Source organism: Typopeltis vanoorti, chromosome 19 (genome assembly GCF_054136105.1).
Source record: "Typopeltis vanoorti isolate ZY-2024b chromosome 19, IOZ_Tvanoo_1.0, whole genome shotgun sequence".
Classification (NCBI taxonomy): domain Eukaryota; kingdom Metazoa; phylum Arthropoda; class Arachnida; order Uropygi; family Thelyphonidae; genus Typopeltis; species Typopeltis vanoorti.
Genome location: NC_143567.1, coordinates 80,170,529 through 80,193,490, shown reverse-complemented (window position 1 = coordinate 80,193,490; position 22,962 = coordinate 80,170,529). Strand labels below are relative to the sequence as shown.

Here is a 22,962-nt window from a genome sequence, read left to right as displayed (position 1 = left end):
ACACACAACCTTCCAGCACATCAGAGGAGCCATTCCATACCAATGGAATATGCCCCACACCATGACACCACCTCCAGAACCCGCTTGTGTTTACAAGACAGCTGGGTTCATTGATTCATGGGGCTCCAGCCAAACTCTCTGCCTACCATCAGTCACTGGACTTCATCAGATGCTTTGCAGAGGATATCAGTCTCGTTCCTAACAGTCTGTCTTATGACCACTGATTTAACACCCAGGACATCTTTCAAGAAACCAGTCAACTCTACTGTTTTCAAAATCATTGCTCCTATCAGATGGGCACAACAAAAAGTCCTTTATTGAACCTTTAGAGAGCTTTTATGTTGCCCATTGTGATCAACACTATTGACAATTATTGATGAAGGATTTTGCATATACACTGTGCAACTGATGTTTATGTATATCTGCATAAAGATTTCTAATTCAGTGACCAGTATATGCAGTTATGTTCTTGTACCTCGTGGCTGTTTTCTGTAGCATTCTAAGTCACAGTTTCAAAAAACATCTGTAATTTATCATAATTACCTCACCTTCAGTCTGCACATATCCAACTATCTAGTTCAGAACTGTATGTTAGTATATAATTTTGTTTTAGATATAAAATGCATGCTTTTTGCAATTTTATAGAAGAATTATATGCTTTCTTTCACTATGGCCTTAGAGAGTCAAAGCAGTTTTTCTCATTCAAAAATGCTTGTACATCCATAATTTGCATATATTTCACCCCTTGTCAGCTGCCTAACCAGTTTAAAGAGAAGAAAGCAATTTTTATTTAACTGATCTGTAATTGGTTGTTGATTATTGCAATTAATATTTTAAATTTTGTTAAGGATTTATGGATGATGATTCATATAGAGATGGAGCTTTCGGAGGAAATTTTAGTAGCAGTTTTCCAGGTGGTGGATATGGTCATCAAGGTAAGTAGCAATTACTTTTGTTGCATTTTTTAATTATTATTCATTAGCTCATTTCCTGTTGAAGGTATTTCAGCTGACATGTGGTGTGTGCATATGTATATGTGTACATACCCACACACACAGCTCTGAAAGATGTCAACAGATACTATAGTGTGAGGAATAAATATCCATGGTACCCACCTACAGGAAGATGTAGTGTACAAAGGTCATCAATGGGAATCTTAAACCATTCTTCCTGTAGGCAGGTAATGAGGTCCTGGACAGTTGTGGAATGGATGCTCAAGTTCATCTCGCAGATGCTCAATATGGTTGAGATGAAGGCTCTGTGCACTTTCATCTGAGTATGGTATCACTAGTTGTTGACTTGGGATGTCTCAATTTGTCAACAATTTGCTGAACAGATAGTTGAGCAAATTGTTGTTCAGCAAATAGGCCTACAATGTGGAATCCTATCACAATGCCTCTTTCAAACACTGTCAGTTCCCTTTGCACAGCCATTTCAGCAGGACACAGTTGCACCAACTTGGAAGCATCATATTCCTTCAATTTATATCGGCTACAAACATGAAAGTCTAGCATGCAGCTCATCTCTTTTGAAAACCATTGTTTTCTACTTTTTGAATTTTTGCACTGAAGATCTGTGAGTTTCATATGGTTACATTATTAATATTAATAATCTTTCCTGTGTCTAATTTTTGTTTTTTTTTAATTGGTGTTACTGTGATGAAAATGAAATTAGCTAAAACACTAAATCCAAGAGAATATCTAGATAGTAAAAGGGAGGATATCCTTAGTGAATGTTTAATGTGCATCAATTGCAGATAGCAGGAAGGTGGCAGAGACTACTAGAGATTAACCGAGCAATGTGATATTTCATATATTCCGACACATCCATTACCTCTCGGAATGGTAATTCCTTATTGGAAAGTGGTGTGTGAAGGTGTCATGTTTAAGAGAAGGGAGGTGAGCTGTGATGTGCCACATGTTTCTGCATTAATAAGTGTCAGTGCACAGTTGTGGGGAGTCCTTTGCATTGCCTGTTAAGAAGTAATAAACCATGTAATGTAGTTTACAAAATATGTAATGAAAGGAAAATCGTCATAGCAAGAGATGTTAGAAATGTTAAAAGCCTGGCGAAGGCTTCTAACATTTCCTTAATAGAATGTTCATTAAAAGATATTTAAAGTAGAACATTACAATCATTTGTCACTACATAGCAAACCAGTGGTCCCACCCCAAACTAGCTAAATGCACCTCACGCCATACTCCATCACCAAACTTTACTGTGGGTACAACACTGTAGTAACAGGCATTCACAGGCTGCCTTCACACTCACACCCTGCCAGACTGGAAACAGGTGAATCTTGATTCATTGCTGCAGAGTACCATTTTCCATTGGTCAGTTGTCCAGGTTCACATTCTTTGCACCAGGCCAGAAGAGCCTCATTCATTGTTGTGATGTTTGGCTTTTGTGCTACTGCTCTTCCATGAAAACTCAGTAAGTGGAGTTCTTTTTTTTCAGTATTAGTGATAACCATGGTGTGTTACTGGCACTCTGGAACTCATCTTGGATGGTCTGTGCCGATTGTAGCCAGTTGTTGTGTGCCACCCATTTTAGCGTCCCTGTCAGTCATTTTCGGTGGCTGTCCTGAATCTTTTCTTGTATATCTCCATTTGTTGATCATATTGCCAACCATTAATTTTGAATGCTCCAATTGAGCAACAATGGCACATATTGATATGACACCTTTCTCTCTCTCTCAAAGTCACTGAGATCTGTAGATCTCAGTGGCTTTGAGACATTTTTTTATATTAACAAACTTGGAATATTCCATAACTTCAAATAACATGGGGTGTACAATATTGCTTTGCTATTTGGCATTAAAAAAAAATTTTGCTTTGAAAGTTTTAACAGTGGCTGAGATTTACTGTAATTTGATCCGAAGTTCATTGCCTTTAATATCAAGGTCTCATATTGAAGGTTGTATTCCTATAAGCTTTCACTTTTGAAAATGTTTAAGTTACAAAGTCAACCATTGTTTTGCTATTGGAAAACAAATTCAAATGTCTAGTAGTTTCTCTTAATTATTTTAATACATTAATGCCACAGTGAAGCTATTTCGACTCTTTCCTTCATTTTAGATTGTATGGTGTTTGCTTTCATGAAATTTCTTTCCCTGACAAGATCCAATAGTGAAATTATTATCATGCTATTATATCTTTCTAATGCTGAGGCCAACATTATATTGGTTTTTTATATTTTAATAAGATTGGAAATTTTTGCTCCCTAGGTTTTAGTTAAGCATATTTTTAAAATTCTGTTTTAGGACAGTCGAGTTTCCTAGGAGGTGGTGGTCGACCTGGACTGGGTGATTATGGTGGCAGAGGAATGAGAGATAGTTATGGTTCTGCTCATTGCGTTCACATGAGAGGATTGCCATTTAGAGCAATTGAGGAGGACATATATGATGTAAGTCTCAGTTATCTCTTTTTTAACAGATAGTTTCTATTTAGTTCATTTTCACATTAGTGTAAGTTACATTTGTGCCACATTTGTGAATTTTTTCCCCTGCCTTTATTTTCTGCAGGGAGAATGTTAAAATATAAACTTGAATTTCAAAAGATAGTATTTTCACTGAAACTAGGTGCATTATAATCATGCATAGTGTTTCTGCTGCATGGATGCAATGATAGTACCGTTATAATCAGTCATTGGAAAACATGGGTTCGTATCTTTTGTTCAGCAGAAGCTAAGTTTAGCCAGTCTCATATGAATTTGGTGAGTTCTTTCCCCTTTCCCATCCCACCTTCCAGGAACTTTTGCTCCAACACAACTTTCATTCTAAAACAGAAAAAACAGTCACAAAATGCAATTGACAAGTTTATGATATATTGAACTCTTGGCATCAATTGCAGCAATTATAATTATCATCAATTGGAATCAGCTGTCAAGGTAGCGATCATATTCAAATACTGTGTTATACTTTCCTCACTATGAGGCAATAATTTTTATCATTGAAACTAAACTAACAATTTGCATATAGGGAACTGAGTATAGACCAGAGTGACGAAATGCATCGTGAAAGATGCAGTTCATCATTATAGTAAAGTGGTATTTGATAGTAGGCAGCCATTCTTTTTTCTGCTACACCTGGGTTCACTGAACCTTTTGTAAAATGCAAGCAACCAACACCATGATATGACATGCAGCCCCAGATCATCTGACCGTTGACACCCAGACAGTTGGGATTGAATTTTTCTCCTGGTCGTCTTCAAGCTGTCGGCTCTCTGCAGGTTAAACTTTTTCTCATCAGAAAAAAAATTACTTTTCCACTGATCAAGGGGGTCCATTTGCCATGCTCTTTGCATCAATTTAACCTAGCCATTCTTTTTTTTTGTTAACAGGGACTTCTTTATAAGAGGCACCTGTCAAATGGATTCTCTGCAAAATTCATGGCAATTTTTGAGGCAGAGCTGCTCCAGAATTTGATTTTGGCATGGTGTAGACAGTGGCTTTTTTCCTTTTAGCAAATCTGATTTCCTTCACTTTCGACAGCAGTCATACCACAGTAGATTGACACCCTTTTAGCTATTTCATGAGAGAAATGGCGTTCTTTATTCAAAACTTGAATCGCACTTTTTCTGCAAGATATTGAACTGCATGCAACTAGCCATAGTGATCTAAGCACAAAAATGTAAAAACTAGCTCTTGCTGTCTATTTGTAGCATAAAAAATTCTGATGCAATAGCCACAGCTATTACATTATGCAGAAACCTGTGAGAATGATAGATGATGCAATACAATGAAATATCTAATGATAATCCAATCAAAATTACCATTTAACTACTAAAAACTATATTTATGCAAGGTGATGTGGTTTCTATGAATGTGTGTATGCATGCGAGTACACATGCTCTGGTTTTCGGATGTGTTTCCTGTTGTCAAACCAAATTGATCATTTATTAAATTGGGCTGAAGGCTGGCTGTGTAAGAATAAAGATCTAAGCTTGATATTTAGTGTTTGAATATCAGGTTTATGCATCACTTCAAAATATAATTACCTGGTACAAATAGAACTTTATATCATAAAATTCATAGTCTGTATTTGTTGTAAGTCAGCATTCAGAACTGAAGGAAGTACAGAAAGATGATTTGATGTTGAATCACATTGAAGAAACAGATGCACACTATCTTCGCTCTCCCGGAAACTAGGAAGAATTTTGAAGAAATTTAATATTAAAATGTGTTTCTCGACTCTTCCAAAACTAAGGTCAGTTGTAAGCCACCCAAAACAAGCTCATAACCATCTTCAGTTCCCCAGTGTATATAAGGTAATATGTGATTGTGGGGGGGGGGGGGGTGTATATGAGCTTTCTTCCATGCTTGAAAAGTGGATGCATACTGAGTTCAGGAGCACAATGAGTGGAATTTCATCAGGATCAGCTACCAAGTTATTTAAGATTCTTCTGGTGTCTTTCTGGCAGAGGGTCACAGGAGGCAATGAGATGCAATATTTTAGGTAAGGGAGTTGTAAGAGAAGAATGAAGTCAGAACATAGATCAACCCTGTCTGTAGGCGAGGTTAACCTGAGATGGAGGAGGAAGCACAGATGGACAAAAGTTGCACCCATTTAATTCTGGAACAAAAATTTAAGAATAGACTGTCTTAAATGTTTGTTTCAATTAGCAGTAAATATTTTATTATACTTTATTTTCTTAGCAAAGGTCTCTAGGAATGCTTAAAATAAATACTTTTTTGTTTTTTCAGTTTTTCCGACCTCTGGAGCCAATACGCGTACAAATTTCCTATGATTCCAGTGGACGTCCATCTGGAGAAGCTGATGTTGAATTTGCTACGCATGAAGAAGCAGTGCGGGCAATGAATAAAGATAGAGAAAAAATACGTAAGACATTATTTGGTGTATCTTATTAAGTGATTAATAATACAGTGTAACTTTTGTTCATATCTTGGATTTCATTTGGATTCAGAAATGTTCAGAATGGTAGGAAGAAAGATTGGCAGAAAGAGAGAATGTAGAAAGCGTGACCTGGTCATGTATGATAATAGCCATAGAAGATGGTTCTACTTCCAGGGGCTAATCATTATAGATCTCTGTACAAAATAAACTATATCTTGGTGTAAAGAGTTCAGTATTAGAATTCTGAAATGCATACTTATCACCATTATTCGTGTTATTAGATTAGATGCAAATTTCCTCTTTCTTCTTCATGGAAAGATATTAGTTTTAATTCATTTGTTCCAAAATTCAAACTTCATTTTTCTCATTGAAAAGGGTAGGGAAGAAATCATATTTTATTTTTCTGAAATGACAATAACTTCAGATTTTTGTCAATACCTGCATCCAGATAAACTGGAATATTGCATTAGGTGTTACTTTTTCTCCCAAATATATCTGGACCAAAAACCAACAGTTTGCCTGCACCATGTTGATGTGTTTGCTATTTGATTGCCTAATGATCCAGACATTTTTGGTGCATCTTAATAGCTAACATCCTAAAATGAACTTCGCCATAAGAAAACAAAAGTAATAACAGTCTCCCCTTTTTAGATACACTAGTGACATGACTTCCTAATGGCTCATTATCCTTCTCCATCTGTAGAAAACCTATTCATGCTGTTGGGGTTTTTTAAGCGGTTCCCACTCATGAAATGTTATTAGTAAACCCATAGTGGCATTTATGCTATGGGTGGACTAAGGATTCACACACACAATTTTTTTTTATCAATTTATATATTTATGTATTTGTAATTTTTATGTTTTTACATAGTCCAGAAACCCTGATCTAGAGATCAAACATTCAAGCCACCTAAAGACAACTACAAACATGCGTGCAGCAGGATTCGAACCTGCAACCTGTTTGTTGGAGAGCTGGTATGCTAACCTTCAAATCACAGTCAAAGGGGTCATGTGGTAGCACTCAACAGGATAAATTTTAAGAAGCTGTGCTAAGTGGATTGTGTGTGAAGGAATAAAGCAAACTTTATATGTATCTACATGGTTTCATGTGGGGAAGAATTATTGAGAAAGCTTAAAGAAGACAGCAGAATTACTGACATTGTCAAAGAGATAAAGAGGTTGAGCTCACTCTACCACGGAGCATCAAGATAGATTTTTGGCTATGACAGCAAAACATAATTGATGCATCACGGTAGGTCAGCTTGTGATGATTGGTTCCATTCGCGCACAGGTATGCAGATATTTCATCAAACTGTGGCAAGTTGCCTGCGACAAGTAGGCCTGTAGTCTTATGTCCCTTTATCCACAGCTTATCATAGAGTGCATTTTCAGTTGTGTGTTCTGTAAAAACTAGACAAGACACCAATGGGCTAATATGCTCTTTTAAAGATGAGTTGTTTTAGTCTTTCCTCTGATTCTAGACAACACGTGATCTGGAGTGAAAGTGGTACTGTTTACCACTGTCAGAATGTTCTTGAAAGGGATGGTGCTCGGTTCATTGTTTGGGGAGACATACATAATGGACACACGAAGTGATTGGTGAACAATAGTGCAACGAAGTTCTTCAACATCATGTTCGATTGTTCTGTGGTGTTGTAGGCAAAGAATTCATTTTTATGGATAAAAATGTCGCATCGTACACAAGCAATGGAGATACTTTTGGAGACTGAAGATATTAATCGAATCAAGTGGTCTGTACACTACCCAGATCTCAACCCCATAGAACATATTTGGAACAGAATAGGGAGATGCATTGCTGCTTGAAATTCCCCCTCCAGAAAACAACGCCTTGCTCCAAAGGAGGAATGGGCCAGTCTGCCTCAAGAATTTCCCGAATCACTTAGTTCTAAGCATGGTACAATGTGGTGAGAGCTACGTCATAATTTGGGGTCGGCATATTCCATACTGAGATGTCTCTGCATAGTTTTCTGTAAGCACTCTACATTAATTCCTTAACTATGTCCTTAGGAAATTTTTAACTTTTGCCAATAACATTGTAACTTAATATTTCATAATTTCTGATAAGTGAACTTTTAATACTAGACTTGTTTTTCTTTGTAGAATATCGTTACATTGAGTTGTTCTTGAATTCGACGCCAAGCTCTCTTGGAGATGCTGGAGAAGGATTTGGAAGATTGAATAGACCCTTTGATTCTGATTGTAATGTAGGTGGAGGCATGAGATTTGGGGGAAATATGGGAAATGGAATAAGTGGTAGGAGCTTTTCACCTACACAATTTGGAGGTATGTTATCAGTTCAATTTATTTTAACTACATATTTGTGTATTATGTAGGAATATATTATTGTAACATTAAACATTTTTGCTGATTTGCTGTAAATAACAAAGAGTTATTGGCCTCATCGACTGAATGGATAGCATACCCATGTCAAGCAATAACTACAGTGTAGTAGATGAATTTCTTTACTTAATTGTAGATACATAATGTCCATTAAGTCTGTCCAATTAGGAGGCTGATTATTGCAGGCTGTTTGCATTTGTACTTTTTTTCACATTATCAGTTTGTGTAGTTCTTTGTTTCAATTGCATTTACTGCTTGCAAACCTTGCATTATGACAAAGTTGGTCCCTGGGGGGTTTGCTATAGCAAGCATATTCTGTATTGCAGTTTTTTTTTTTTTTTTTTTTAGATGAAGTAGATAAAACAGTCAAGGAATAAATCACCAGAATTAGTTACATGATGTGACATTAGCAGCAATTTTAGCCTTTACCTCTATAAAATCTGATCCTCCATTTATGGTCAGATTATGTGGAAATATTCTGTAGATCTTAAAGAAAGTGTAAGGTCAAAGAATGATTGATTGGAAGATAGAGTTGAATTATGCAACCTGTAGTCATACCCAACACATCCCCTCTGACTGATATTCTCGTTGAGATTCTAGACTAAGTTGTGAACAGAAAAGCAACGCCTTTAAAACATTTTAAAAATAAATTTTCTCGTTGCTTAAATATAAAGAGCCAACAGGCTTCATTTCGGCGATATAAACACTATTTAAATTAAGGGGATATTAAATCCCACATTTGTTTAAAACCGAATAAGAAACTCAGAGATTGGAATCAGAAAGTTTCATGCTGAATATAGTAAACTATAAAAATATAAAATAATTTATTATTTTATCTTTTTTAAGTTGCTTAAATATATAAAAATATTTAAGCAACTTAATGTATTTATGTATTATCATGTGCACCTTTTGGACAACTCATATAGCAGAGTATATAAGTTCTTTTCGCTATACCCTTTGGTATTAATTTGGTCTAGCTACTCACTGATGAAGCCTCAAAAAAGGCTGAAACCGGTCTGGGTAGTGACCTCCTACCATAATGTAATAACAGCATACATTTCCTAGGAAGTGTGTTTTTGCATTATGGAAAATACCAAAGAATAGCAATCAGAACTTTACTCACCTTTGCAACAAGTTGCCCGTTATTGTACTACATACTATGACTACTTGCATTAACTCACGCTAGTATTTGCCGATATTTTTATAGTTTACTATATTCGGCATGAAACTCTCTGATTCCAATCTCTGAGTTTCTTATCATCATCATCATCATCATCATCATCATCAAATTCCTGCCATGTACCCTCAAGGGGTGTACAGGATATGACAGTACTACATGAAAAAATTACACCATTACTAACTTCCTATCTTCAATTTTCCTCCAAATCAGTCTGTTACTTGTCAAGACTCCAACATTATCAGATCTTATATTTCTATCGTCTAAGGCACTTTGTACCGTATCAATCCACCTATATCTTGGTCTTCCTCTGGGTCGTTTTCCTGCCAACCTGGCAGAGAACACTTGTTTTGCTAATCTTTCCTCTCCCATTCTATTTAAGTGACCATACCATCTGAGATTAGCTCTGCTAACGCATTCCTGGATGCTGACAATGTCAAGTTCTTTCCTAATATCCTCATTTTTAATATGATATTGCCATTGATGCCATCTGTTCACGCCTCTAATCTTTCTCAGGACTCTCTCATATCTGCGGTCTCTAGTCTTTGGTCAAGTGTTTTACTTCTGACCCAGCTCTCAGATCCATAAGTTAAAATTGGTTTGAACACAGTCTTGTATACAGCTAATTTAGTGTTCCGACTAATTTCTTTCTTATTCCATATGAATTTATTCAATTGACTTCCCACGATACCAGCTTTGCTGATTCTGTTGTCTATTTCTATATTTAGTTTACCATCTTCAGTAAAAATTGTGCCTAAGTAGCTGAAATGTTTTACTTGTTCCACAGGTTCTCCATTCACAACACAGTTGACATTTTCAATGATTCTGCCTATTTTCATTGTCTTTGTCTTTTTATTGCTGACCTTCATACCATATCTATTACAACAGCTATTCAATTTAGTCAGAGAATCTTGCAGACTTGTAGCGGATTTATTTAGAAGTATAACATCATCTGCATAAAGCAAAGAGCTGACATTAACATCTCCAATTTTGATATCAGGTTTAATACCACATTCCTTCATAATGTGATTTCTTATTCTGTTTTAAAACAATGTGGGATTTAATATCTCCTTAATTTAAATAAATTTTCTCGACTTTGAATTATGTTTTTTAAAATTTAACTGGAAAATAAAGCACAAAATTAGATTGGTGTTTTTTCTACCTTGTGCAGAAATTTTCATATTTGGCATTGCATTATTTCAGTTTAAAAAAAATCATCATTTACCTTTGATTTTCACATTTGCATTGACAAAAGCTAAATATAATTTGTGTTGTGAATCAAGTCTGTGTTTCGTATTATGAAAGAGAAAAAAATAAGAGTAAACTAGAATGGAATAGCATACAGAATTTTGACTGCCACATTTTAACAATGCATAATCCACTGTTCTGTCCTTGCAGTTTTAGCAAAATGTCCACAAAATTTCCAGTCCCTATCCATCGCCACCCAGATCTTTTATCTCCTCCACCTCTTCTAAGATATCTCTGCATCCCAAATTTTAAAACTGTACCCTTTGCTACATTGAACTTATATCCCCCACACATCAGCCCATTCATCCAATTTAATCTTCCTTTATCAAGCCCATGCTGTCCATCAAACAGAATTCTACTGCTATTAACCCAGTTCAAATATTCTAATATTTTATATTCTTGTTGATTTAGTTTTTAATGAGTGATGGAGTGATTTTTTTGTACGATTTGGTGTGCATTATTTGTTTGTCTTTAGCTGGTGTATTTTTATATATATAAAAAGTACAGTAGAGGTAATGGCACCAAAATGAACCAGGACAATGGCAGACAAGATGTCATTGTACCAGGAATTTTAATATTGGGAGAGTTTGTGTCAGAAGTATGTTGGTATAAATCAGTAAAAGGTGCAAAAATTCAAATGTAGAAAACAAGTTGAGAAATACAGAAAGTGAATTAAAAAAAGAAGTAAAGACGATAAGAATAATAGTAGCTTTCACAAGTAAATGGCCCTCCCCAATAAAAGCCGAAACCTGTCTGGGCAGTGCCTTTCCCATAATGCTAGCCTTGCACACGTGTTGAAAGGATGTGCTCTGCATTATGGGATACACAAACTATTTTGCTTACACTTGGATAAAGGATTAAAAAGAATATAATTTCTTCAGAAGCTTATAACAGAGTGAAAAAACTTTCTACAAGACCATAAAATAGTTTATCATGCAGGGTTTGCTATTTATTGTAAAAAAAAAATTGCTAATTTAGTGTAATTATGCTGACTTCCCACTAGAAGAGTGTGAAATTATAAATTGGAAATCCACAATGTCACTCACCTTAAAAACATGAAAACCAGCTATCAATCAACTTGTTCACCTCCATTTATGAAGAGTAGGGGGAAAGTAATACACTAGTATGCAAGCTTCCTGATTTGACAGACTCAGACTATTTCCCTTGCCTCCTGATTGTGATGTTACTTGCTAGGAAATTCAGTTCACTATTAATAATGAGCTTAAAATAACATTGGTTCTATTGGGACTTCAGCTGGAACTTTTCTGTAGTTTGTTACAGTGGATCGTATAATGGTGTTTTTTACTGTGCTCATCTACTCTACCTTAGTTGTTCAAGATTCTTTCCAGCAGAAGGCCACAAGAGGTATGCAGTTATCATTCCTGGCATTATTGTAAGTGGTTTGCCTGGTCAGTCTACAGGAGTTTGAAAATAAAAATCCTGTCAGAAGATGCTTTGTCTTTAGGTGTCGAAATAGTGCCATCTAGATTGGGGGGGGGGGGGGGGTGTCTAACAGCCTTTGCATGAGTCTAGAAGGTATGGCTGCCATTTGTGTAAGACGCAAGTTTTCTGCATGTAGCCCTTTATAAGTCAGACTTGTGTTTGGTACAATATATAAATTTTTTAAAAAAGAGTTTTAATCGCAGTAGGTTGAGTTTTATTTTAAAACTGGTTCAACATGAAATCGGTTTGTACTTTTTATGTATAGTTTATGCCAATCCTTTTGAGTAACTCAAATTCCATGAAGTATTGAATAGTTCTTTTCAGTGTGAGATAAATATTGATTGTTGCATGTGCTCAGTTTTTGCATGTTATACACTATTGAGTCTGACCTTATTGAATATAGATAACAAAAATGGTATTTATTTAAATATTAAAAAAGTAAAATTTTCTAGGTATGGATGGTTCTCATGGATATAATGGAGGATGCTTCAGATCTGACCATATGAATTCTGGTTTTCCAGTTAATATGGGTGGAAGAGGAGGAAGAACAAGCATGATGAGAGGAAATAGTTACACACCATTTTAATGCCTAAAATACTTTCATCATCCAGTTATTTTCACTTGTTTATTATTTTCATGTATCCATGTTTTTAGCTTCAGAGTACATTAAATGTCATTCAATTCTTGTTATTAGTACAGAAATCCGTCCTCTCTCAATTGCTGAATCATTGCTATTGTTTTGACAACCTGTATTTCTGTAAAAACTTTCGTTAATTGCTAAACATGAAACTAGCATTTCGGTAGATCATTTTCTTAGCAAGTATCGATATTGGAATTTTCAGCACATTTCTTTTTGTATATTGTAATCACTTCAGAATCAAAAACTGAATATAAAATGAAATTTGCTTGAATGTTAACTATTAAAAGTTGTAAAAGATTGAAAAGTTTTGATTAATATATAATTAGCAGATATGCTAAAAACAAATTTTTGTATTATATGAATTCCTGAAATTAACCTTAAATTTCTGTTTTAAACCATATTTGGATAATAGAATTAGTTGTATTCATTATATAGTTAAAAAAAGTGTGTGTGTGTGTGTGTATGAATTGTCTATGCACAAACATAAATATACAAATGTGCTCACACCTTAACCATTCAAGTTATTTTACTTTCTGGTTTATTTTATATATGTAAAAATCACATAATTGAACAATTTATTTTAGCTCTGTGTGTGTGTATGTATATATATATATATATATTATATATATCAATGAAATGTGTGAGTCACTTTTTAAATGTCAGTGATTTCATATGTAAAGAAGTTTTTCAATAAAAAAAAATTAAAAGTTCTCTTAAATGTATTCCTTCCATGTGTAAAATGGAATCACTTACATTCAACTCCTAAAGACCACAGGAATAGTTTGCTGTAGTAAATTTCTTTGCTAAAAGAAGTTCACTGCAGCAAATTGTTCAGTACTTTATTATGTATGCTCTGTTTCTTTTCCTATTTGGGAAAAAAAGTGTAAATGTATGAAAGAAGAATGTTATTTTAATACCATCTTTCCCTGAAAATAAGACCTAACCAGAAAATAAGCCTTGGCATGATTTTTCAGGATGCTCATAATATAAGCCCCAGTGAAGATCGTCAGCCAGGCGGATGCATTTAGTACGTCTGTTGCAACATACGACGGACGTATTGAATTATAAAATAATAATATAAATATATAATTAAATGTAAATAAATAATATTATTGACATTAATACTTAAAATAAATTATAATTAAGTATTTGTAACTACCCAACACGCACCTTTTGACGAGAAGTAACCAGATGAACTCGAGACTTGTTGCCGAATGACCATCGGAGCACAGACACAACTCACAAATAACGTGCGCACTTGATAATGGACATGGTTGTGTATAATATGAATCTTCATAATTCAATGCATTGTGTGTTGTGATGGAATAAATGTAGATTGTTGTATGAAAAAATAAGACATTCCCTGAAAATAAGCCCTAATGTGTATTTTTGAGCAAAAATTAATATAAGACCCAGTCTTATTTTCGGAGAAAGACGGTAGCATTTGGTGTGGGGAGGAACATTAACATTCTGAAAACTACCTCTCCAAGAAGAGGAGTGAAACATGATAGTTATCATCAAATTCATGACATGTACCCTCAAGGGGTGTACAGGATATGATAGTACTACATGAACAATTTACATCATTACTAACTTCCTATCTACAATTTTCCTCCAAATCAGTCTGTTACTTGTCAAGACTCCAACATTATCAGATCTTATATTTCTATCGTCTAAGGCACTTTGTACCGTATCAATCCACCTATATCTTGTTCTTCCTCTGGGTCGTTTTGCTGCCAACCTGGCAGAGAACACTTGTTTTGCTAATCTTTGCTTGCCCATTCTATTTAAGTTACCATACCACCTGAGATTAGCTCTGCTAACACATTCCTGGATGCTGACAATATCAAATTCTTTCCTAATATCCTCATTTTTAATATGATATTGCCATTGATGCCATCTGTTCATGCCTCTAATCTTTCTCAAGATCATATATTAAGTTAAATCTGGTTTGAACACATGATAGTTATTTGAATGCTAATTCTTTGACAACAGATGGTATATGTCAAGGTTTCCCAAACCATGTTCTGAGAGAAGTTCTGGAATATGTCATTTTAGTTTTCTAAGCATCTTTCATGAATAAATATTTCATAGCAGAAATATTCTGAGGAGAATAATATTCGTAAATATGTCAAAGCTCAGACTCAGAATGCCTAATAACTTCTGTGCAGCAGATGTTTGTGACCAAGCTGTGTATTTTTAAATGTGGAAGGATTCATGAATTATCGTTAAATTTTCACACATCGAAACCTTTCAACATTTGGGAAAGGGAATACCGGTGTTTATGACTGATCATAAAAATTGCCCGCAAGCAGATTATAACAGTGAGCGGCGTATCCTTTGTTCTCAAAACTGAAGGAAATAACACCTGTGTTGCAAATATTAGTGACCAATTAGCAAGGAAGTATAAAGAAAATTTTTCCACTAAAGAAGATCAAGGTATCTGGTTCTCAAATCTAGTAATACTGAATACTTTCTTCGAAAGTTCGTATTGTAGGGTGAAAGTTTTGAAACCCTAGTGCCGCGATTTTTTAAAGTAACAGGCCTGCAGATTTTAATATAAATAAGAGACAAGGATCATCCACCACCAGCCTACAAATCGATCTCCCCAATGTACAAAAGGAGGGAAAAACTACCAGCACACAGGAGAAAAAGTCTGCATTCACTCATAAGTACTTGCGAGTGAATGCTGAAATTTTTATTATATAAATTCCATTTATATAATAATATACATTTTTGGTGATCAGAATGGGATATGTCAATGAAAATCACAAATTAATTAATGATTAATTGATAATAATAAAAATCAGCTAAAATTATTAATTAATACATTACAAAATAACCAATATGTTCAGTGAAAATTTCAGGATTTGTGAAGTGTTCCGTCGTAAAAGTTTGGGAAATTGGTATATGAAATCGGTGCTGGTGATTACTCATGGCCTATGCCTGCTAGTTCTCTGCAGCTAAAGCAAGTTTTTGTTATGCAAGGATATTATATAATACAGTTGCACTGATTTTTGAGAAAAATTTTAATTTTTCAAGGAAATAAGTACAATAATTAAACTCACTTTACTGAGTAGTTTAAATGTGCTCCTGTGCCTAACAAGTTCATTAATTCACTTAGGCATGGACTCTACCAATGTACACCCTCTGTCCAAAAGAAACCGAACTTTTCGAAAATAGAAGAGCCTAGTGGCACCATCTTTTTGTTGTTGAAAGCGGCTACCTTCAATAGTGTTGTGTTAACTGTTTCATTAGAAGCCGAGTTATAGTGCCAAGAGTGAGTTTTGACAAATGTTCGGAAAATGAGTTTCAACAGAGAGCTGCGATTGACATTTGCGTTAAACTTGGTAAAAGCTTTCCGAAACGCTTCAAAAAAGCATATGGTGATGAATGCTCATCTCGTACTCAAGTTTGAGTGGTTAAGCGATTTCAAAGTGGTCGTGAGACGCTTAAGGACGACAAAATGCTGGGCTGTCCAAAAACTGAACTGAGCGAAGTTATACTAAAAAGAAAACCCGAAATTGTCCTTGAGATAAATTGGGAATTCCAAAATCAACTGCACATTTTGACCGAGAGTTCGTGCCTTCGTAAATTCATTTCGCCATTTGTTGACCGACGACCAAAAAATGTATCGAATTGAACACTACAAGGAAAACTCATCGAAACCGTAACTCTTGTTTCGGAAAACTTGTAACGACTCAAACTTTCGTGAAACAATCGTTATTGGTGATGTTGAGTGGAGACCACCAGAATAGGGGCAGAAAAATAAGTAGCCTCAAAGTTTTGAAGTGATTGATAGCGAAAATTAGTCGTACGGTATACGGTATGAATATCGTGAAGCAGGCAGCTGGTCACTTTTGCACAATAATGCATCATCCCATTGTTCGAACAGTGAGAGACAGTTTTTGATCAAAAACCAAGTTTGTACGTTGGATCACTCACCGTATTCACCTGATTTAGCACCATGTGACTTCTTTCTGTTTCCCCGACTTCATTTGCCAATTAAAGGAAAGCGATACGACACCATTGAAGATGTTCAAGCGGCAAAATTCGGTTTCTTTTTTTTTTTTTTTTGGACAGAGGGTGTAGAACACATTTTTCTTGTCTACATCTCAAAACCATACTTTTATAATTAATTATATTAAGTTTTATTGAGTTAATATCAGGAGAGTTACCTGGCCACTGAAGCAATTGAGAGTGATTTTTGAGCAACTTTTCACTTTTTTTTTAAGAGTGGCATGGAAAAAGATCCTGTTGGAAGTTGAGTTCTTTGTCTTTCTGGATCTGCGGGACCACTTCAAAGTGTCTTCAATATTTTTACGTATTGGCCACTTTTCATCATACCATCAATAAGCACAAGTGATCATTGACCATCATGTGTAAGACAACCCCAGAACATATTTTTGACTGGGTGTTTAGAAGCTTGTTGAAGGTGGGTGGGAGAAGTCTTCCCAGCAGCTGGTTTGCAAACATTACTCGCTTTCCTTGGACAAAGAATTGGTTCATCTGAGAATATGACCTTCCACCTCTCAGCATTCTAATCTTTGTAATAACTAGTAAACGAGCTAGAGTAAGTATAGTTTTCCTGTTTTCCCTACATTTTCCTTTGCTGTCAGGAGAAAAGATACCTGTCTCCCTAAACCTCTTAAAATTGCAGTACCACACGGACTCATTGATGTGTGCTTGGAGTACTTATTTTTGAACTCCTTGACATGTACCCATTTTATAACAAAATGAATAAAACATCTTAGAAACAGTTAAAATATGCGGCACTCGACCAAAACTTAAAGAAGGATGGAAAAACTTGGATTAATTTCTTCACTACTATACTATGTAGAGTTGTTCTGACAGCTTAGAGCTGTGAATGCAAATGCTATTGCACAGGCGCGCACACAATCTATCAACAATTGTCTGGATAGCCCTGTTTGATGTAATGGAACATTCCAGGTTTTGTAACAAATCTGGTGCACTGAAGGGATGAGCAGCAGCTGCGCGTGTTCCAACGAGCTTAGTACTAAGTGGGGGAATTATTGATATTTCAGATAAGCCTTTCCCATGGAAATATAGAATATATAGAATAAATATAGAATATATAGTGGAACCTCGGTTGTCGAACATAATTCGTACCTAACGGCTGTTCGGGAAGCTATTGGTTTGAAAGCTGAAACCATTTTCCCATAAGAATTAACTTAAAATGAATTAATCCGTTCCCGAACCCAAGATGATTGCTTGTTTAAACCTTTATAACAGTACTTCATGCATAAAATCCTACACAAAAAAAGAATAAACAATAAATAGATAAAATATAGACGAAAATTTAACTTCACTTTAACTATACGGAGGAGAGTTGTAATTTATGAATCGAGAAATCGCACTGAAAATTCGAGCAGGTGTTTGCACTGAGCTGAGGCTGACGCTCTCCCGCCTTACATCTCAGCACGTGGTTACCGGTTTGTTCGGAAAGCGGTGAGTTTTTTTGTTCAGAAAACATGTTCGGGAACCGATTTGTTCGAGATCGGTCGTTCGACCACCGAGGTTCCACTGTACTAGGAAAAAGTAGTTCATTTTTTATGAAAAATAGGACAGAACTGTGTCTTATTAGAATTGAAGTTGATGAGGTTTTCTGAAATCCATTGCAGAATAGCTCGTAGACCAGACTCGAAGGTGCGGCGGCTAAACTCAATCGTATAGCTATTGTCGGTGTTTCGTAGAATCCGTGGGTTATACATTTAAAAAAAATTATATATTATAATGTATTGATTACTAGTTTAAATGCGTGGCTGTTAACGATCATGCAGCTACTATTCAAACTGATCGCGCATTACCGACAAGCGATGACGCATCCTAATTATCAGATTAATTTTAGGTACAAAAAAGCGCGTCTTATAAGGCGAAAATTAGGGTATATATATATGTGTGTGTGTGTGTGTGGGTATGCATGCCCTCAAATCTGCTAGACCCAAATTTTATTGCAACCAGGACAAAACTTACATCTCCATGTTTCTGAAAAATTACTCAAGAACTAACCTTGCACGTGCTGTTTTCCATTCGTTTTTGATCCTTAAACGAAGATGTATCACATGAGGTTTACCGGGGAGGGGGGGTACACGTTTTCGCTGGTGGCCAAGTATTTCACATTTTCAGGCATATTTGTAAATGCCCAATTTACCCTTTTATTTGAATGACCTGTTTTTCGGAACTTTTGAATAGTTTTGAAGCAGCTTAAAAGAGGAATTTTTTCTTTCCTTGCAAGTAAACTTTCCTGGATTATTTACTTTATATATATATATATATATATATATATATAAAGTAAATAGCTAAAATATTGTGAACGTATAAGGAGTCACCAAGAGTTTGAGGTGTCAAGTTATTTTGAAATTCGTGAGTTACGGTATAAAATAGTAATTCTGTATAATTAATATAATGAGCTACATATTAATTCCACTATGGATGCTGACCATATCCAAACGAATGTTATTGGCTTTTGCTGAGGGAACATCGTTTAATTGAAGCTATTATTTTGGATCTTGCCTGGAGTAACGGCAAATTTATATCCTCGACTTAACGCATTATCAGCTTCGTCTGTTAAGGCTACCGGTGATCAAGTCACAACGACGTGATCTTGTAACTGTTATTCATCTAACGATAAACTCTCTCTTCTTTATCACATCCAAAAGTTTATGAAGTGCCCTGTTCTTCTAACCGGGCTTACTATGGGGAGATAGGAAGAACTGCTGACATTCGCCTTGGTGAACAAAAAATACATCCAGCACTATTATTATGGGAACTTAGGTGTAGCAGACTATGCCTTGGATATCACTTCACACAGGATCAATTGAAAAAAAAAAGTCCTACACAGAAGGTACTATACTATGTCAGAGAGATTGTTTATGGAATCAACAGAAGCTTTAAAACATAATCCTAACCTCAAACTTTAACCAAAAACGTTATGGGATCTTCTCAACAGCAGCAAATTTTGAAAATGAAAATATAATACTGATGATATCCTATTCCAGGCACCCTTTGTCCTTTACCTGTGCACCCGTTGCACCTGCCTATTTATGGCATTGAGGAGAGGTATAATAGGTATTTTGTGAATAACATTTTCTGTGATGAATCATCTAACTCCATGGAAATGGAGTTAGAAGATAGTATAATAATAATAGTAGGTCAGTGGAAGGTGCGTTTGCACTCCATGGCGCTTGATCGCCTGAAGGAATACTTTGTTTCAAATCTAGACGATAAGCACATTTGCTGACACTATCTCAGACAATAAATAAATAGTATTAGGATTAGAGGCAACGAGATGCCGACACTATTTCAGCTGCCTCTTTTCACTAGATGCCAGATATTGTTAGTGATAGTTTTGAGCCAGCTATCTCTAACTGGCATCAGATGGAGGTTGAACCCCCCCCCTCACTCTCCAAAAAATAAAGATAGGCCTAAAACGGCCTCAATTACTAATTGTAAGGGAATCAAAGGCGTTAGCAGTTATTTTCAAAAAAAATCATCTAATGCCTTTATACCCTTATATAGGAAGTAAGTGAACCCTTTTAACACTAGCTAGATTTTGAAGACTAGGTGGGCCATTTAATTTAATCTCTATTGGTAGCCAATCAGAGATAATGCTCAATGACACTAATTATAAGCCACAAATGAAGAGACAGGCAAACAAGTGCTACCGTCTCTTGGTACCTAACCCTAACAGGATGTGGTACTGTCTGAAATAATGTAGATTCTGCTGTCAATTTTCTTGACTTTACAGAAAAAAGTTTCTGGGAGAAAAAAACCTGCTTGTCCATGCCATATGTCTACTAACCCGGGAACCGGTTGAAGAAAGATATAAAAAAGTTCCTCCAGTAAGGAACTAGACTTGAACTTAAGTCTGTCTTAGGGCGGCCTAGGGTAGAGAATGCAGGCACCACTTGAACTGAGATATACTGCATTTTCAAAATAAGACTGAACGATATATGTATGTTCCAATGTAAAAAAATTATCTAATGCCTTTTTGTTCCTGCACGGGAAGTAGGCGAGGCCATTTTAGTCCTAAGTTTTTGGAGACTGAGTGGGCAGATCATTATCCACTGGTAGCCAATCAGAGATAGCAGGCCTAAGGCTATCACTAATTAATTGGTATGTAGTGAAGAAGGCGGCTAGCAAGTATCACCATCTCGTGGTTCCTAACAATATTTTTAATGTGAAAATAGTGAGTTCTGTGGTCAATTTTCTTGAGTTTGTGGGACGAAAAACCCCCTTGCTTGTGCCAGAGATCGACTAACTCTAGAACTGGTCGAGAAAATGTTCCTCTAGTTGGCTAATAGATTCGAACCCAAGTCTTTTGTCTTGGGTTCGAAAAAATCGTGCTGTCAGGCATGTAGATTGAAATCAAAAAATTAAATCACTTGTATAATCACAAAAGTGTGAAAGTTTAAAAAAAATATATTTATTAACTTAATTTCTAATGCACTGTGATAGTCGTCATCTTATTAGTCGTCAGATTGGACGTCATCAGGAACAGTTGAATATCAAAACAATTAAAATAATCAGCTAATGCCTTTTATTCCCTTATAGGGAGTAGGCGAGGCTTTTAAACACTATCTAGCTTTTGGATACTGGGTGGGCAGTTAAATCTCCACCAGTAGCCAATCAGAGATATCTGGCCCATGTGCATCACCACCTGCAAACAAGTGCTGCCATTTCCTGGCACCTAACTAACAGGACATGTTATTGTCTGAAATAATATGGGGTTCTACGGTCGATTTACTTGAGTTTACGAGACAAAAAACTCGAGTTTCCAGGATAAAAAAACCCGCTTATCAATCTCAGAAAACGTTCCTTCAGTTGGCGACTAGATTTGAACTATAAGTGTATCTTAGAGCAGCATAGCACAGAGGATGCAAGTGTCCTTCCACTAAGCTACACAGGCCTTATCAAAACACAATTATTATTATTACAAGCTAATCCTTAGACTCATCGAGGGAGGCCCTAAACGAACGTCACGTCAAGACTGTCCAGCATTTGAGCAGTATATATCTATCATACTTTGGCTTGAACTCATTCAAAAAACCTACTTCCAACACCGTTGCAAATTGCGCTCTTACTCGATTTTCAATGAAAGCCCCTAGTTTTCCCACCTAGAATTTTTCTGAAAAAAATCCTCAGAATTAACCCGATAAAAACCCTTCAATAATTTGAATCTTTCAATCACACCAACCTTTTTCTGTATGTCAACAAGTTACAGTAACCCACAAATCTTCAACCTGCTCTAGTAAGTTTCATTCCATACACCTGCTACCACGTTGGTCACTCACCTCTGGAAATTCTCCAAATCCTCCTCATCGCCAAGAAACCCTGGAGCCTAGATCTGCGAACAGTAATCAAGATCGGGTCTTATCAAGGCTCGATAATAATTTGATTGTCTCTGCTCATCAAAGTATTTTACAGTAGCCAAGTAATCTGATTAGCTGCTATAACCACTTTTGTTATGTGCCCCTAAACTTTAAATCCCTATGCGCTAACACGCCTATGCATTGATTTCGTCAATTTTCTGGAGTACAGAGTCACCAATGTGCTATACAGCTGGTAAATTTTTCACCCCAAAATGCATAAACTTTCTTTGCCACATTAAACTCAAATCCCTTCTCCTTTGCCCAGTCTGCCAATCTATCCAAATCATCCTGCAAAATTTTAACATCATTTGTATTAACTATTGCTCTACTCAGCTTTGCATCATTAGCAAATCACTGAACAGATCCTTTCCTATATATCGTTAACGTACGAATTACACAATAGCAGTCCAAGAAGAGAACCCTGTGGCACTCCACTAATCACAGGCCTTCTTTGGACACTACTCCTGAAACAACTACTCTTTGATATCTCTCCATCAACCACCTTCTTATCCACCTCACCAACCCTATATCCATCCCCATGTGCTGCAGTTTACTGGAACAATGATTTTTAAATTATACACTTATGATAACAGAATTGCTAAGATGACACTGTATTCCATGTTATGCCACATGCCAGCTTTGTTAATCTATGCAGTGTAGTGTCTTCCAAAATCGAGTGACATATTTTTGGTCTTTTATGTATACTTACCACAGTCGGTTTAAGATAATCTCTTCATTTTTATGCAAATTCGAACTAGTGTAATTTCGTACGCTTCTTTAATCTTTGAAATATCTATATTAAATTCAGTATTGCCAATTTTTTAAATTCTCAAATTAACTGATGCAT

The 22,962-nt window shown here is 35.8% G+C and overlaps 1 protein-coding gene across 1 annotated transcript in view; it reads left to right on the top strand.

The window, feature by feature from the left end:
* LOC150096284 (heterogeneous nuclear ribonucleoprotein F-like) overlaps positions 1-13,433 on the top strand; it is a 127,279-nt gene extending 113,846 nt beyond the window's left edge. The window contains exons 7-11 of the mRNA XM_090408939.1: positions 849-935; positions 3,263-3,405; positions 5,704-5,839; positions 7,976-8,158; positions 12,536-13,433. Coding sequence (XP_090265065.1) covers positions 849-935; positions 3,263-3,405; positions 5,704-5,839; positions 7,976-8,158; positions 12,536-12,669 — 683 coding nt within the window. The 3' untranslated portion in view covers positions 12,670-13,433. The remainder of the gene's footprint in view (positions 1-848; positions 936-3,262; positions 3,406-5,703; positions 5,840-7,975; positions 8,159-12,535) is intronic.
* Positions 13,434-22,962: the final 9,529 nt, after the last annotated feature.